This window comes from Marmota marmota, unplaced genomic scaffold, assembly GCF_001458135.2.
Source record: "Marmota marmota marmota unplaced genomic scaffold, marMar, whole genome shotgun sequence".
Taxonomy (NCBI): Eukaryota; Metazoa; Chordata; class Mammalia; order Rodentia; family Sciuridae; genus Marmota; species Marmota marmota.
This window is the reverse complement of record NW_026000211.1, coordinates 13,491,216-13,508,151: the sequence shown is the minus strand read 5'-3', so window position 1 is coordinate 13,508,151 and position 16,936 is coordinate 13,491,216. Positions and strand designations below refer to the sequence as shown.

Here is a 16,936-nt window from a genome sequence, read left to right as displayed (position 1 = left end):
GAGAAGATGACTTTTCAGCAGGGCTTTTGAGAAAGTGAAGGGATGAACTGTGAAAACAGAAGGGTGGTCTAGGTGAAGGAGAGAGCAAGTTCAAAAGTGGTGAGGAAGGACTGGAGGCATAGCTCAAGGGCAGAGCATTTGCCTAGCATGTGTGAAGCCTTGGGCTCAATCCCTGCACTGAAAGGAAAAAGGAAAAGCAATGAAGAAGAGCATGCTTGGCTTGTTCAAGGAGTGGCAAAGAGACCAATATGAGTAAAGATAGTAGTACATAAATTACAGGTCTTTGGGAGCCATGGAAAAGATAAAAACTTTTATTTTGAGTAATTGGAAGCCATTGAAGGTTTTTAGGCTGACCTCCTTCTTAAAGAGATCTCTGTAGTTACTGTGCTGAGAATATTCTGTATTAGGCAAGGATTGAAGCTAGTCAACAGAAGAAATGATGGTGGCTTAGACAAAGACAGTTGGGTGGAAAGAAATAGAGGTGTAAGAATGAAGATGTAAATGTGGGAGTCATCGGCATATAAGTATACTTAAAGCATGGGATGAGAGCCCCTCGGGAGGACTTACAGACAGAGATAACAAAAGATGAGTCAGGAAGGTCTAGGATACAAAAGGTCAAAAAGACTCACAGGTAGATGTCATGCCAAAGTGACACTTAGTGGTCACAGCAGTCATGAAGACTTTGAGCTGAAGCTTTAGGAAGTTCATTGTGATCTTTTTCAGTTTAATGCTTCCTCTCCAGCTCTATCTTGCAGTAATTTTGAACTTATTAGTCCTGAAATAGACTAGACTTGGAGGCAGTGTCTGTTCATAAGTGGCAATTTCTCTAGCAAACCAGGGCATTGAAATGAGCTTTAAAGAGTCAACAAGTCCATGAATACATGGAGTCTTTCTCCATTCACTCATATAGTAGGTAAGCATTTAGTAAAAATCTAAGATTTTTACTCTACTAGGATTAAGAGAAGAGCAAAATGTGGATCGTGCCATTGTAAGTGTGATGAATAAACAACTATGAAAGTTCAAAAGAGGTCAGTTCCTGAGTAAACCAAAGAAAACATGATAAGGCAGAAAAGAGAGGGAAGCATATTCCAGATCAAAGAAAATGTGTGAGCAACAGAGTGGTGGTCCAAACAGGTACTGTTATATAAAAACTGGAGAACAATTTAAATGTAAGCTATGTAAGGAGAAAGAGGAAGGAGGTGGTACTGAGGCCAGATTATGTATGTTCCTAAAATACCTTCCAAGGGAGACCTTGAATTCCTTAAGCAACTTGAAACCAAAGAACCAAGGAAGTTTTTTCAGCATTTCACTAAAGCTAAGTCCAAGTTCATAACCCACTTGAATCAAATGTATGAAAGATGATATGTCATGAGTTATGTAATGTTTTGAACAACCAATAAAAAAAAAAAAAAGCTAAGTCCAAGTGACAAAATTGATACAAAAGACCAAGAAGTCAAAGAACAGGCCAGTTAACTGTATTTCCACACGTGTCCAGGCCTCAGATGGAGAGGGCCTAACAATCACAAAGGTGATGGAAATAGAGAAGAGGCAATAGATTAGACAGAGATTTGGAAAGTAGCGTTGGCAGAATGTAGTTTCTAACAGAATATTTAATGGGGTCAAGCAGGAATGGGGCTTACAGTTGATGCAGCTGGTAAAAGTAGACCTAATGGTTTATTTTCCTATTTTGGCAGGATTTGCTTTTCCTAGTAATGTAATATAACATGGTAAGATTAAATTACATAGGAGAAATGCATGCTTTAATGAACTAAATTATAGATATTTGTTCCATAGAAGTAGGTTAACCATGACAGAGACAATAATCAGTTATTAAAATTAGAACTAGCATATGATCTTTTGAAATAGAAAAGCAACTCCTAGCAGATCACAGGAAATACATATTAATGTAAGACTCCCTACATATAGAAAGCCTATCAAATTTATAGGAAATTATTTTGAAAATAAGAGGAAATAAATTATACACTTCAGGGTTCAATCACATATTTCTAGGACAACTCAGGAGTCACAGAAATCTATTTTGCAACCTATCCCATTGGTATTTCACCCTGATCATGAGAAGTTCTCTTCAAATTATTCACCCTACATCCTATAGTCTTATACAAGTGCTGTAAATCTTAAATCTCATGGTTTCCCTTGGTCTAATGGAGCTCTAAAAAGTTTCTGTATATTCATAAACTGTTGTTTAAGACAGTTCTCTGGCTAAATTCAGTCAGCATGTTTAGTAAGGAAAACCCCAGCTGTAATGAATTGTTGTATCTATTATAGCAATGCCTTCTAAATCTATTAGACTTCATCCCACCCTTCTTCATGCCAACACTGACTCACCGGCCAGAGTGGAAGTTTGTTTAGACTATTCATCTATGCTGTTTCCAACCATGAGATTGTTTATAGTGAAATTATGGCTGTTTGGTATCCAGTAGTTTTACATAAATTATTAAAATTTGGAGGTGGCAAATGTGTGTACATCATTCCTAACTGTTCTACACAAGAAGTGTCAGGAAGGGAGGGAGGATAATACTGAACATTGAAATCACTATTCTGAATTTTTTTTCTAACCTGTTAAGGCAGTCTTTTTCTGAATAATGAGTCTTGATGGAGCAATATGAGGAAACCTTTGAGAATGCTATTAAATTTTTAGTTGAGAAAGTGTTGGCTTCCTGGCACAGGTTCCTGAACATTAGATAGCCTTGCACTTTGCAGTATATATAATAAGTCTACCACCTTGTGCTATACCTTATATGTAGTAAGCCTATGAAGAACCATTATTCTTGACCAAACTAGGAGAAGCATTGGAAGAGAGAATCTGCACCCTTTAGAAAAATTTTATTTGCTACATAAAATATATTAAATACTGTTTTAGCATAATATATTTTGCATATGTCATATGTCACAAGTTTGTGGGCATTCATTGAGCTAGTCACACTGATGAATAAATGGGTTTAAGAATTTAAGAAAAAATGATTTTTAAGAATTTACAAAAGAGATAATTCTTAAGCAGCTATCATTAACATTTTATAGTCCAGCTTCAAATCAAAAAATGTATATTAAGTATCTTATGTGTGCACTCAAGAACATTATTTACTCTCTAAGAAAAATTATACCCAGCTTTTTAAAACATTAGCTTATTTACCATGATATCAAAAATCAGTGGTAAGCTGTAGCTCAGTATTTGAGTATGAGAATGTGGTATTGTTACCATACCTCTCAACATGGATGTGGGATTTACTACCATTTAATCCAGATGAGTTGGTCTTTTTTGTTGTCACTCTTTTCTTTAGGCAGTGACCTACACATTGGCTGATGAGGCTACAGGCACAGACAGGTTTAATCCCTAAATGAGCCAGATGGTGAAGGCTAGATCTTTGGCCCAGGCCATATCCCTGTTCTGAGCTAACTATCTTACAAATGTCGGCTTTAATTCTCCAGGGTGACTGGGGTGAAAGATGGGTTAGTGAGAATCTGCTGGGACTGCCACACTAACAAGTCATTGCATGTCAGCCTGAGGGAGCAGTCACAGTGTTCCTGTATGAAGGGTAGAACCCGAGGTATGATTAACTCAGAATAAATGACAGGAGGCTTTTAGGAGGAGAAAATTAGGCAGGCAGTAGAGTTATTTTTAATTATTGAATAAGATAACAGCTCAAATGTGTATTTATGAATAGCAACTCTTCAGCATCTTATTTTAGTTGCTCTACTAGTTCTTTTAAATCTATTTTCTCTAGTACACATACATGAGCACAGTTAGCAGCTTCTGCTTTGTTCAAATGCAGGTGCTTCATGAAGAAACCACAATTCCAGGAACAGATTTGAAACTTTCCTACTTGAGTTCCAGAGCTGCAGGGTATAAGTCAGTTCTCAAGATCACCATGACCCAGTCCATTATACCATTTAATTTAATGAAGGTGCATCTAATGGTAGCTGTAGTTGGAAGACTCTTCCAAAAATGGTTTCCTGCCTCACCAAACTTGGCCTATACTTTTATATGGGATAAAACAGACGCTTATAATCAGAAGGTCTACGGTCTATCTGAAGCTGTCGGTAAGTTCCATATAAATCTTCTCTGCTTTGAAAAAATTATCTCAAAGTTAGAACTGTCATAAAATTAATTGCAACCTGTGGAAAGTTGATGGATAACCAAATAAGTTGGGAGTAAGGTCATCCTAGAGAAGTTATCAATAGGTTTATTCTTACTAAAGGAAAAGGAATGTACTCCATTTGATGAGAAGGAAAAAAGTGTCAGTTTTTCTGGCTGAAATTATCGCATAGAAGATTAGTCTGAGTGAGATTTCAGGTTATCGTATCCTTTTTTCTTATTTATTTTCTTATTGTGTCTCTTCCTGTTTTATTTTCTTCCTTTATTTATAACTTTACCTCCCTACCTTTCACCCTCCTTTTTATGTTTTCAATGTATGATGTTATTTTTCATGCATCAGTTCATAATGGTATTTAATAGATTATCAAACAAAATTTGTGTCTAAGATTATTTCAGTCTTTAGACTAGAAGGACCAGTCAGTTCTGTGGAAAGACACTCTTAAAATACCAAGCCACTTATTTCATTGAAGGACTCCACAATGCAATCAAAATTTGACATGTCGAGATATAGCTTCAAGCTCAACTCAGATCATCAGAAACCAAAGGATAACATCATTTTTTTCCTGTTAGTTTTTATCTGAAAATAAAATAGACATTCTCTTCTGAAATTAATGTGTAATTTGGATTTGAATTAGTTCAAATCAGATAGTTGTCACTTCTCCCTTCACTTTCTTCTGAATTTTAACATCCATGTTTTACTGTGAACTCTGAAAAGTTTTTCACTTGTGAATTATTCATATTAATTCACTGCTGGGTTTATTGTTTATTTCTGATATATGTAAATATAATATCATCTCTCTATCTTGTTCTATTCTTTTGAACCTCACTGTCTTAAGTATTTTTCATAATTAAATATTCTTGGAAACCAAACAGCTCTAATTATTCAGATAGAAATGTTATTTTTAGTTGTTATCATCGAATCAACATTTGGGACTAACTTATCTGACCTAATTACTTAACCACTTTCCCAATCTGGACTTCATTTTGTGCTGTGAACCCCATGTGAGAGAGTAGTGTGAGGGAGAAAACTCATTTTCTATTAAATCAGTATAAAATAACATTTGGAGATTTTTTTAAAAATCTTTCATATGGTCAAATCTTCTTATATAAAAAATAAACTGCTCATAAATAAGTGGAAATATAGTCTCAGAACACAATTGTGAAAAGGGCATTTTTTTCAAAATAATAAAATAAATTACATTTCTGCCTGCAGTTGAGAAGATGAACTGTGATTTGTTTTGATTCCAGTGTCAGTTGGATATGAATATGAGTCGTGTTTGGACCTGACTCTGTGGGAAAAGAGGACTGCCATTTTGCAAGGCTATGAATTAGATGCTTCCAACATGGGCGGCTGGACATTAGATAAGCATCATGTGCTGGATGTTCAGAATGGTAAGATTTTGCTCACAGGTAGTTAATACTAAAGAGATTTTTTTTTTAACAGACTAAAAGCCTAAACTGGAAACTATGTAATATTCTTTTATTGAACTTTAAAATGTTTATGTATTCATCACCACAGTAATTTTCCCATTAGAATGTAAATGACTGACTTTGGTACTGTAATGAAAGGTCTCTATGTGGGAGTCTTCACCACAAATTTTTCTACAGTGCCTAATTCACGTAAGTCAGTAAGTGTGAGCCACAGTATTTTAGAAAGATTTACTAAAAATGAAGGCAGGATAATTTTTTTAAAGTAAAGATAAAATTAGAATCCACTTGATTTTACCAGAATATTTCTAATGAATTTTTAATTCTTGGTTAATTAATCTACTCTGAGTATCCAGTTTGCTTATTTTTTTTTTTCCAGCTCTACTTAGACTGTATTTTTAAAAAAAGAATTCTCCTCCTCAAGGAGGGCCACATGTACTATTACTTGACTTTGTGACTATTAGGGAAAATAAATGAATAATCAGAGGAAAAATTAAGAATCAAAAATATCATTTGTAGCAGAGCCGATAATATAATAGGCTCTGAAGAAATGTGATTCCGACATCACAAACCAAAAGAGATACTTCACTAGCAAAATATGACCAGCTTCCTTCCTCTCATGATAAATATTGTTTATATTAAACAGATTCTGTTGGCTTTACTGTGTTTCTCACATTTTCCCCACATGTTTGTCTGCATGTCAGATAATTTAAAGGTGCTTTGCTAGAAAATCAAACCTTAGGGTAACCTGCTTTAATCTCCAATCCTAAATGATATCAGCTAGTAACTCTCTACTCTCCTTTCACAAATAGCTGGAGGAGGAAATTTCACAGTGTTGGCTAAGAAGTCTACATTTTAACTTTGCAGAGGTTTTTGAAAGATTCAGAATGTTAAGTGGGATATATCATACAAGTACATGTTTATGATAAATGGTCATTAGATATTTGTTGCTTGGATGTTCATTCCTTTTACAAATGTTGTATTAGAGAGGATGCATTTTAATTTCCCAAGTATATTTAAATTAAAGTAGTGTCCAGGCTGGTATTTGAAAATGATGCTGCCTTACCTCTAAGATATAGCAATGCTGATATTCGTCACATTCCATCATCATTTCTAACCCTCTGCCCCTTCCCTCCCCCTCCCACCCCTTTGCCCTATCTAGAATTTGTCTATTCCTCCTTTGCTCCCCCTCCCTACCCAACGATGAGTCAGCCTTCTTATATCAGAGAAAACATTTGGCATTTGTTTTGGGGGGATTGCCTAACTTCACTTAGCATTATCTTCTCCAACGCCATCCATTTACCTGCAAATGCCATGATTTTATTCTCTTTTATTGCTGAGTAATATTCCATTGTGTATATATGCCACATTTTGTTATCCATTCATCTACTGAAGGACATCTTGAAGATATGAATTGGTGTGAATATACTTGATATACAACCAGAGATATGAAAAAAAAATATGTTCTATATGTATAATATGAATTGTAATGCATTCTGCTGTCATAAATTTTAAAAGTCAATAAATAAAAAAAATTTTAAAAAAGAGAGAGAGCAATACTGAACAAACCAGTAGCAAGAAAAAAACAAACGAGAAACACCCTTCATACCTTTTCTGTTTTATAGCAGTGTTAAGCCATACTTATTTTCCAGTTGTGTCCTGGACATCAGGATGTGGTCAGTTCCCACCCCAGAAGGTTGGGAGCAGAGCTCATGATTATTGCAATGTGCATCACACACATTGGAAAAGTGATACTCCAAATCAAGGAGGGTGCTCCTTATGTTATCTCAGAGCTTCTCTTGAATTATCAGTGTTGTCTGAAGCAGTGGTGGTTTCAATCTGTTATGTTAGTAACATAAGGCCTAATCGTGGTCTTTCAAAATGCAAGGCCATGTACCAACCATGCTAGTAGCTGCTCTTGATTAAATTATTTAAAATCTTATTTCACACAGTTGTACTTATTTCCATATTCCTTTAAAAGTCACAAATAAAACTGGGGGTAACCTCTCTCAGTACATGTTAGTTATTATGAGAATATAAGATAAAATTCATAACCAATTAGCAACAGGATTTTACCCATGAAATTATAAACCAGTAGAGGGACAATAAGCAAGGACTCCAGAAAAATCCAAACCTATGTAATTCGCCACTGTTGGGATACTTGACACTCGACATTGTATTCAGGTGGATTCAGAAATGTCTAGATATTCTATGTATGCTTGTATAATGTAAATATATATATATTTATAATGTAATAATGTAAATATATATATATATATATATATATATATATATATATATATNCTCTACTGTCATTCATTTCTTCCCCTTGTATTATTTTTCCCTTTCCCCTCACTTCCTCTTGTATGTAATTTTGTATAACCCTGAGGGTCTCCTTCCATTTCCATGCAATTTCCCTTCTCTCTCCCTTTCCCTCCCACCTCTCATCCCTGTTTAATGTTAATCTTCTTCTCATGCTCTTCGTCCCTGCTCTGTTCCCAGTTACTCTCCTTATATCAAAGAAGACATTTGGCATTTGTTTTTTAGGGATTGGCTAGCTTCACTTAGCATAATCTGCTCTAATGCCATCCATTTCCCTGCAAATTCTATGATTTTGTCATTTTATAATGCAGAGTCATACTCCATTGTGTATAAATGCCACATTTTTTTTATCCATTTGTCTATTGAAGGGCATCTAGGTTGGTTCCACAGTCTTGCTATTGTGAATTGTGCTGCTATGAACATCGATGTAGCAGTGTCCCTGTAGCATGCTCTTTTTAGGTCTTTAGGGAATAGACCGAGACAAACTTCACCAAATTCTATATAAAGTGTTATAAAGTAAATGTTATTTTAAAATGTTAGGTAATGTAAGTCACAGGGTAAACTGATTGTGATTTCGAATTACATCCAAGAACAGTTTGACAAGTAGTGGGTTTCCATAGTGACATGTGTCTAATTTAATAAACAAAGTGATTTATAATCATGACAAGGTGGGTGAGCTATAGAAATATATTGTGGAAGAAGAGAAGGTAAAAATGTGGACACTGACAGGTGTTTGTGCAGACACCCTGAAACATGGAAATAAGTATTCTAATGTTCATCTTTCTATTCTGTCATAATAGAGGAGAATCATGAAGGGCCAATCGTTCAAAGTAATGACTGAATAAATCAGGTGCACAGAGCAGTAGGCTGACTTGTAGGATTCTTCTGATGAAAATTACAGAACTGGCTCTTATAGGAAATTATCCTTCCATAATTGTCAAATAACATAATCACAGAAAGAAGAATCTTAGGTATCATTAATATATTCTTTGAATATTCAAGGCAAAATGCATTTCATGTCTTGTATGTTCCAGCCTTATTTAAATTATTTTTTCTTAAATTTGAATAAACCTGTTTTATCTTTCCTGATTTCTTTATGTAAATTTGCTATGATTATTACATCACCCAAATAGCAAAGCATTAAAAAAGTAATCACAGACTACGCCTAAAATGTGCTGAGCTATAAGGGGAACATAATTATTCTGATCACTTCTTCACTTTAAAATTATCCCAAAGTGGAGGAAAAAACACTTCCTCAAGTTTTCTGTTTGTGCTTTGACAGGATTCTTCTTCTAACAGTATATCTGCTAAGAAGTATAGTCATTAGCTCTGAGAACAGCTTTGAAACATGGAACATCCAATAAACATAATATATGCAGCTCTAAAGTCAAAGCAGCAGGTGGTTTATACAGATAATAACACATTGAGAAGTATCTTAAAAAATGCATGAAGGGGTTGGGGTTGTGGCTCAATGGCAGAGTGCTTGCCTACCATGTGTGAGGCACTGGATTCTATTCTCAGCACCACATATAAATGAATAAAGCAAAAGTCCATCGACAACTTAAAAAAAGTTTTTTAAATAAAATATGCATGGAACAGTAGCAGCTGACCATCCAGTCTATATCAGACCAAAATAGAGTCATTGATCTATATACACTAGTGGTAAAATGAATAAAGTTAGAATCTCAACTCAAATCTAGTTCCTAACTATGAAAATATTTAATATTCCTTTGGACTTTTTCTCAGATTTTCATTGAAGACCAAAGGAACAGGCTGGTGTTTTGTCTTTGTGAAATGGTTGGCACTTTCATGCCTTGAAGCAGAATTCACTTTACTGTTTTATTTATTTGTTTACTTATTTATTACTGTGCTGGGGGATTAACCCAGGGCCTCATGTATGCTAGTCAAGCACTTTACCACTGACTAATATCCCCAGGCCTTTTTTAAATTTTTGTTTTGGGACATGGTCTTGCTAAATTGCCCAGGCTGCCCTAGAATTTAAGATCTTCTTGCCTCAGCCTCCTGAGTAGCTGGGATTACAGGTGTGCCCCCTCTGCACCCAGCTACAGTTCAATTTGGGTAATAAATTGGACTTCTGGAATCGTTTTATTATGTTTGACATTTGGAGTTTCATGTATGTACATTCTTGTGTAGATAAGAATGTAAGTAAAATATTCTTTGACAGTACAGTAGAATTTTATTAGGCTCCTATTGTCTGGGGGTGTAATTCAATGGTAGAGTGCATGAATAGTATATGCAAAGGCCTGGGTTTAAACCCAGTACCAAAAAAATAAATAAAATCCTCTGTGATAATTAACAATGGTGGGGGGGCTTTATAAATATTCTCTAATTTTTTTCCATAAAATATTTTAACTTTTTCAAAACCTAATAATAAATTCATAAGAAAGACATTTATATTCCTGGGACACATTTTTATTAATCAGGTTGATATGTAATATTTTCAACATTGATTAACAATTAGGCAAACTTGTTATTCCCTAGAGAACATTATGTAGAACACGGTTCTCAAACTTGGTTGCACATTAAGATCACCTGGAGAGTTTTTTAAAATTTCAATGCTGAAGCTGCACCAGACCAATTAAATCAGAATCTCCTGGGGTGTAAACCAGGCATCAGTATTTTTTACAGTTCCCCAGGCAGTTCCAGTGTGTAGCCAAGATTGAGAATTTCTGATGCTAAGAATTTGAGTTTTTAATTTTTCACATTAATCCTTTGTTCCTTTTAAAACCAGACATTTTTTAAGTTCATAGCACACAGCACTTTTAAAAATATATTCTAATATATCCTTTATTGTGTAATATTTTACATTATGTAATTAGTATTCTTTCCAATAGAACTTCAAATAAAAGTTCCCAGTCTAAATCTAGAAGGCAATGAATTGTAGTAAGATCTATAACAAACATGTTTACTTTTTATCTTTATTGTTTTTATCATGAAAAAATGCATTTTCTGTCTTCCAGGTATACTGTACAAGGGAAATGGGGAAAATCAGTTTATCTCCCAGCAGCCTCCAGTTGTCAGCAGCATCATGGGCAATGGTCGGAGGCGCAGCATCTCATGCCCAAGTTGCAATGGTCAAGCCGATGGCAATAAGCTATTGGCCCCAGTGGCGCTAGCATGTGGAATTGATGGCAGTCTGTATGTAGGTGATTTCAACTATGTTCGGCGAATATTCCCTTCTGGAAATGTAACAAGCGTTTTAGAACTAAGGTATGTCTTTCCTTAATTTTGGATGTCAATTAAATCCAAACATGCATTTTAAAAAAGACATGAATGTGATATACTAATTTAGTTGTTTAAACATACCTTCCCAGTGTTTAAAACTCTCATACAAAGAAATCATTCTTGGTTAAAGCTAAAAGGACAGTACTTATGTATTCGACTGTAAATGTACAAGAGAATATAGAGTTACATACTATATAAAATATCTCACTGATTTCAGTGAATTTTCTGTGCAATAAAAGGGTAGAACTATGATTTTTGAAATCTGTTTTTCTTTAGAATAGGCCTGTGGTATTCCTCTTTTACTTTACAATAAAATTATTGAAATTAAAGCATAAAATATTTTCCTATGATATCAGGACAAGATAGTAAATGACCTAAGCCAACAGCTTTTTACTAGGTTATTGGATCTTCACGATGGGTCAATTCATTAGCCATAATGCCAGTAATGCAAGTAGCATGTTGTTGTCTTGTTTTGTTTAATTATCGGAATCAACCTATTCTGTCAGTTATTTTATAAGGCTCAACCTGCAAAAGTCATTTCCAGTGTTATTTCTGCTTAAATTGAGAATTTTCATGCAACTAATTAAAATCTCAGTATTTATCTCATTATATTTTAGAAGGCTTTTCTAACTGTGCTTTTTTTTCTTTACCTTTTTTATCTGCTTCCACCAAGAAATAAAGATTTTAGACATAGGTAAGCATCTTAAAGGTTGTTGCATATTTTCAAACGCCCATTTTACATTTCAATGTGACCCTCTGAAATTGTTTTCTAATAACATATCATCATGAGAGAGGAAACGCCGTATCACTGAACATCTAAGAATTAAAACTGCTTAGGTGAATTCTTATTATATATTACAAATATATCATGTGACATAATTCCAGGAATATTTTCAAGTTGGTTCATAAAATAATTTTGTTACCAAAAATGCTATGATGAATATCTCTGCTTAACAACAACAAGGAATTTCAATTACTGACTTACATAATCAAAGGCATATTGAACAAAATAAAATTTGAGGCACAGTAGGAAAGTTTAAGGAGGCCTATATAGTTTGACCAAAATCCAGGGTAGGTAATGTTTTATTGGGCCCAAATCTTATTCAATTTGAGAGACTCTAAGAAAAGTAATCTAGAAATATTTAACTTTGGCATATTTTTTAAAAGCATGTGATCATGTGACTATATTGCCAGGGCCCCTCAATGGGCTTAGAAGAGATCCATACCAGTGCATGTAGGTCCTGAAGCTAAATAAGATTTAACTGCTTTTGAAGATTTATCTCTGCAGTTTCTATTCTCCTAATTGGAAGAGTTACTAGATTTAAGAAATGGGGGTTTTTTTGCTACTATTATGAGGAAAAATACATTCTTCGAAAGGAAAGGAAAAAGCAATGTTTTAAAGTAAAGCTAGCAAAAAGCAAGACAAGTCAGACTTGCTAGATCTAGGTTGGCCATTACAATATCTAATGCTATGATAATCAGATTTAAAAATTAGTGATATTTTATGTTAGGTACTTTAGATGTATAAGTCAACATAATCCCATTTAACTATTGTGTAGAGATTGACAAGTAACAAATAAAAACCAAAGTCTGACTGAAAGATGTATAGCTGTTGCATATCAGCATGACCAGGCATGATCCCATGACCTTTTCCCAAGATCCCCTATTGATCTTGTACTTTCAGCTAATGGCTCCGTCACATGCTAAGATTAACTCTAAATCTCCTCAGAATACTGAGCATGCAAAGCTCTGCTGTTAGAAACCACAATAGAATATCAAAATTTTTCTGGCCTTGCATTCTTGGTAGCTGTGGAGAAAAGAGGAAAGACAGACAGGTATGCACACCAACTCAGTGTGAAAATGCCGCAGGCAATACAGAAAAAAATATCAAAGGAGCTACCTTTTAACAAGCTGGCCTATTGCATGCCAGGCACTGTGCCAGGTGTTTTACATATGTTGTTGCAGATCTCACAACAATCCTTCAGGGTTACAGATGAGGTAATGGAGGCTCCAGCACATTAGGTAACTTCCCCAAGATGTGCGCTAAGAAATGGGGAGCAAAGATTTGAATTACTCTAAATTATGTTCTCTCCACTGCACCGTACCTCCTGTGTTTATGTTTCCCAATGGCTAGGTTTCTATGGGGTGATTTCCTGGGGATGTGAAAAGATAGACTTATTTTTCAATCATTTACAAGTTACTTAGAGCTATAATCTCTTTCTCTGGAAAAAAAATTCTCTGAGGTTAGCGCAGCATTATTACTCATAACACTTTATGATATAAACTTATTATGTACTAACTCATGGAGTTCGGCAGTGATACTCATTATAATCCCTCTCTCATGATCCATCACTTTTCTCCTCTGTAAATCATCCTAAATAAATTTGGCCATCTGCATTTCCTTTATATGCCATGCATGCAAAGTACTCTGAGTTTTATATTGACATCCATCTGTATTTAACTCAATCAGTGTTAACTGATTGCTTACCATGTGCCAGGCACTATGACAAATAGCAATAGTTTCAGAGTTCTCAGAAACTCACAGTCTAATAGGGGAAATGGTATATATGAGACAGACAAAATAATATTATCAGTATTATTGTTTGATAATCATAAAATTGGCTTTTACCATGGGGGAGGAGAGTGATGACTGGGAGATGTGAGTATGGTAAGGAAGTTTCCTGGAAAGGTTGATATTTGAGCCAAGTCTAAAAATGAAGTCTAGTTAAATGGAACAGTAAGAAGGAAGGACAACCGTAGGGTTGGGGGTAGAACAAATAAAGTTGCTGGGTCTAGGATGAGATGAGCAAGATATTCTGAGAGTAATCAGTTCCATCAGAAAGGAACAGGGGATTCATGTTGGCAATGATGAGAGATACAGATAGAAAGGCAGGTGTAGTTCAGATGGCTCAGGGCTTTGAGTGCTCTAAGGAGTTGCTTTCCTGTGCTACAGGATAATAGACAGTGGGAAACTATTTTAGGGTCTTGATCACGTGGCCTTTTAGGAAGATTAATCTAGTGTCACTATTCAGGAGAACATGAAGATCAATTAGAAACCTGATGCACATGAGATTCTAGGTACCTAAAATAGAAAACCAGCAATGAAGGAAATCAACCAATAAAATAAAGGAAGTCAGAGAATGGGGAGGCTGTACCATATGGATGATTAGAAAGAAGATGGTGAAGAAAATGGGCAAGGTTTTTGAGCCCAAATTATCAAATAAATGATGATGTCACTGACAAATATAGAGATTCAATTTGCTTAATTAATCTAAATTGATGTAACAAAATCAACATATTTCAGCTCACTGAAGCATCTTCATTTAGCTTCATATAGTTTAAAAATTTGAAATTACTTTCAGCTATCTTTCCCTATTTGCCTGCCTATGATCATCTGCTTTCAACTGGTTAGTAAGATCCTGCCTCTTGCTTTATATCCTCACTTCCCTTGGTAGCATAATAGTTGTGAGAGGATTAGGAACAAGTGATAGGAAGAAAGAAAAACTGAAAAACATGTCTAAATCTATAAAAATGAATGGTATTGTCAGTTGTTAATGATTAAATAAAATAGAAGAATGCATGCTTCTGATCCTCTTCTTACATGTGTGATGTAAGCAGTGTCATTAATTTGACTAATGAAAGAAATAATAAAAATATTGAATAAAAATGAAGACATATACTCTTATTATTTTAATAATTCAGAGTATGCTGTTATGCCAAATTAATAAGTACTGCCAGGGTATTATATAAAATAAAAGTCCTTAGCTACACTTTAATGAATAGACAAAAGTACTACTCAGTCAACATTAGATTTTTCACCTAAATGAAATCCTTTAGAATGCTTTAAAAATGTGTTTCTCTGCCAGGTTCTGTGGTATACACCTGCAATCCCAAATATCTGGGAGGCTAAGCAGGAGAATCACAAATTCAAGGCCAGCCTAGGCAAAGTAGCCAGATCCTGTCCCAAAATTAAAAAATAAAGAAAAGGCTTGGGGATGTTGCTCAGTAGTAGAGCACCCCTGGATTCAATCCCCAGTATCAAAAAATAATAATAAGTGTTCCTCTTTGATATTCTAAACATTTTCACATCTTTATGCTTACAGTATTATTGTGACAAACCCCTAAATTTTATATCATGCTTATACCAATTCCATAAAATTCCAAAATAAAAAGCTTAAATTACTTAACTAATATCAGCCAAGGGGCATTTAAACTTGTAGGACTAAAAATCAACTTTGTGAATTTTATATTACCAATTAAAGGATCAAAGAAATGTCAATCAAGAGCCTATGAATTTGAATCAATTATTTGAGTTTAGACACAAAATTGTCAAAACTTGATTCAAAACTCCTTGTTGACACTATTTAAAAATCAAGCAACCATGGAAGTTCCATATCCCAAATCCCTGTTTGCAATAAGCTAAACAGTCTTTTGGTTACCATAAATAGGCAGTTTTGCTTTTATACATAAATATAATTTGTTATGCATCTTCAGATGCTTTATGTGCTAAGGGCTATGGCACCATTTCCAGCTGAAAAGATAAAAGTGCTAATAACGTCTATTCTATGGCTTGTTCTTTGCGAATATTTCTCCAGTCTAAGTCGACTGAATTATGACAAAATAAATGAGCATATCCAGCCTGCACTTGCCACTGGATCTGTGTCTAATTGAATAAAACTGCAGAGAAGATGGCTTGATAATTGTGGTGGTCTAGGCAATTCAGGATGAGTTAAGAATCAAGGTGCAATATAGGAAAGCTTCTTAACTTGATCTGTTTCTTTGGTTTTGCTGCTATTAGTCAAAAACGTAATGTTATTTTAAACTCTTCTGAAGTGGCAATATCTCAATCAATCATACAAGAATGTTCTGTGCTCCTACTGCTGAACAAAGATTTCCCAAAACCATGCATTTTGTAGATCCCTGCACTCCATTGTAACCCGCATCCTCATACCAGATGTATTACTCCTCAAAAAACTCACTACTCATTTGTACCAACACACTAGCCTCTTTAGTGCTCTTTAGGATATTGGAAAGCAAGCACCAGCTCACCCTGTCAGGAAACTCACTATGCTTAATCTCAGATGACCTTGAATCCCAGTCCTATTGCATATATGATTCAGAGATCTTCTGTCACCAATTTCCAAATGCACCACTTTTTTTCTTTTAATACTGCGGTACTGATGCTTCTTCTCACTTAGGAGAGGCCAGTGTCTAAGAAGCAACTCTAAGTTGCCATATAGGGGATTTATCCAGTTCTCATTTCCTACCATTCTGTGGGGAACATTTCCAGAGGCCAATTCTCATCTTTGGGTCCATATGCTTCTCCACATTTGTTCTTCTGGACAACAAAATTGTGCGCAAAATTAGAATTTTCATTTGGCAGACGTTTTTAAAACCATGGATATATGTTGCTTGATTCAGAACTATGTCTTTATGGAAATGAATGTGTCAAGACAGGAAACAAGCAGATGTTTCCTGGATGTTCCAGATGTTCTCTTATCATGACCCCATAAAATAAAACCAGTACTAAGAAAACAGCTTATGATTGAATGTCCAGTGGTTTTGCACCAGAAATACCCTACCCTGGTTTGTCACTCAAGCAGCCACCTCAAAAATCTGGTTTGTTGGTTCTCAAAATGAAGGATATCATGGAAAAAGTATCATGATTTATTTACCTTTATCATTATTACTCTTGAAACAACTTAAGATGGATTTTGTGTGTGTGTGTGTGTGTGTGTGTGTGTGTGTGTGTGTGGTTGCTAGGGATTAAACCCAAGGCCTTGCATATGCCAGGCAAGTGTCTCATCACTGAGCAGGACTCCTAGC

At 35.0% G+C, this 16,936-nt stretch overlaps 1 protein-coding gene across 5 annotated transcripts in view; it reads left to right on the top strand.

Moving 5' to 3' along the window:
• The window catches only part of Tenm3 (teneurin transmembrane protein 3), a 2,471,519-nt gene that overhangs the window by 2,407,455 nt on the left and 47,128 nt on the right, over positions 1-16,936 (top strand). For 3 of the 5 annotated variants that reach the window (XM_048791931.1, XM_048791930.1, XM_048791933.1), the window contains 4 exons: positions 3,792-4,059; positions 5,363-5,506; positions 10,846-11,095; positions 11,784-11,804. In XM_048791931.1, coding sequence (XP_048647888.1) covers positions 3,792-4,059; positions 5,363-5,506; positions 10,846-11,095; positions 11,784-11,804 — 683 coding nt within the window. The remainder of the gene's footprint in view (positions 1-3,791; positions 4,060-5,362; positions 5,507-10,845; positions 11,096-11,783; positions 11,805-16,936) is intronic. The other 2 variants (XM_048791932.1, XM_015486189.2) reach the window with 1 other exon arrangement.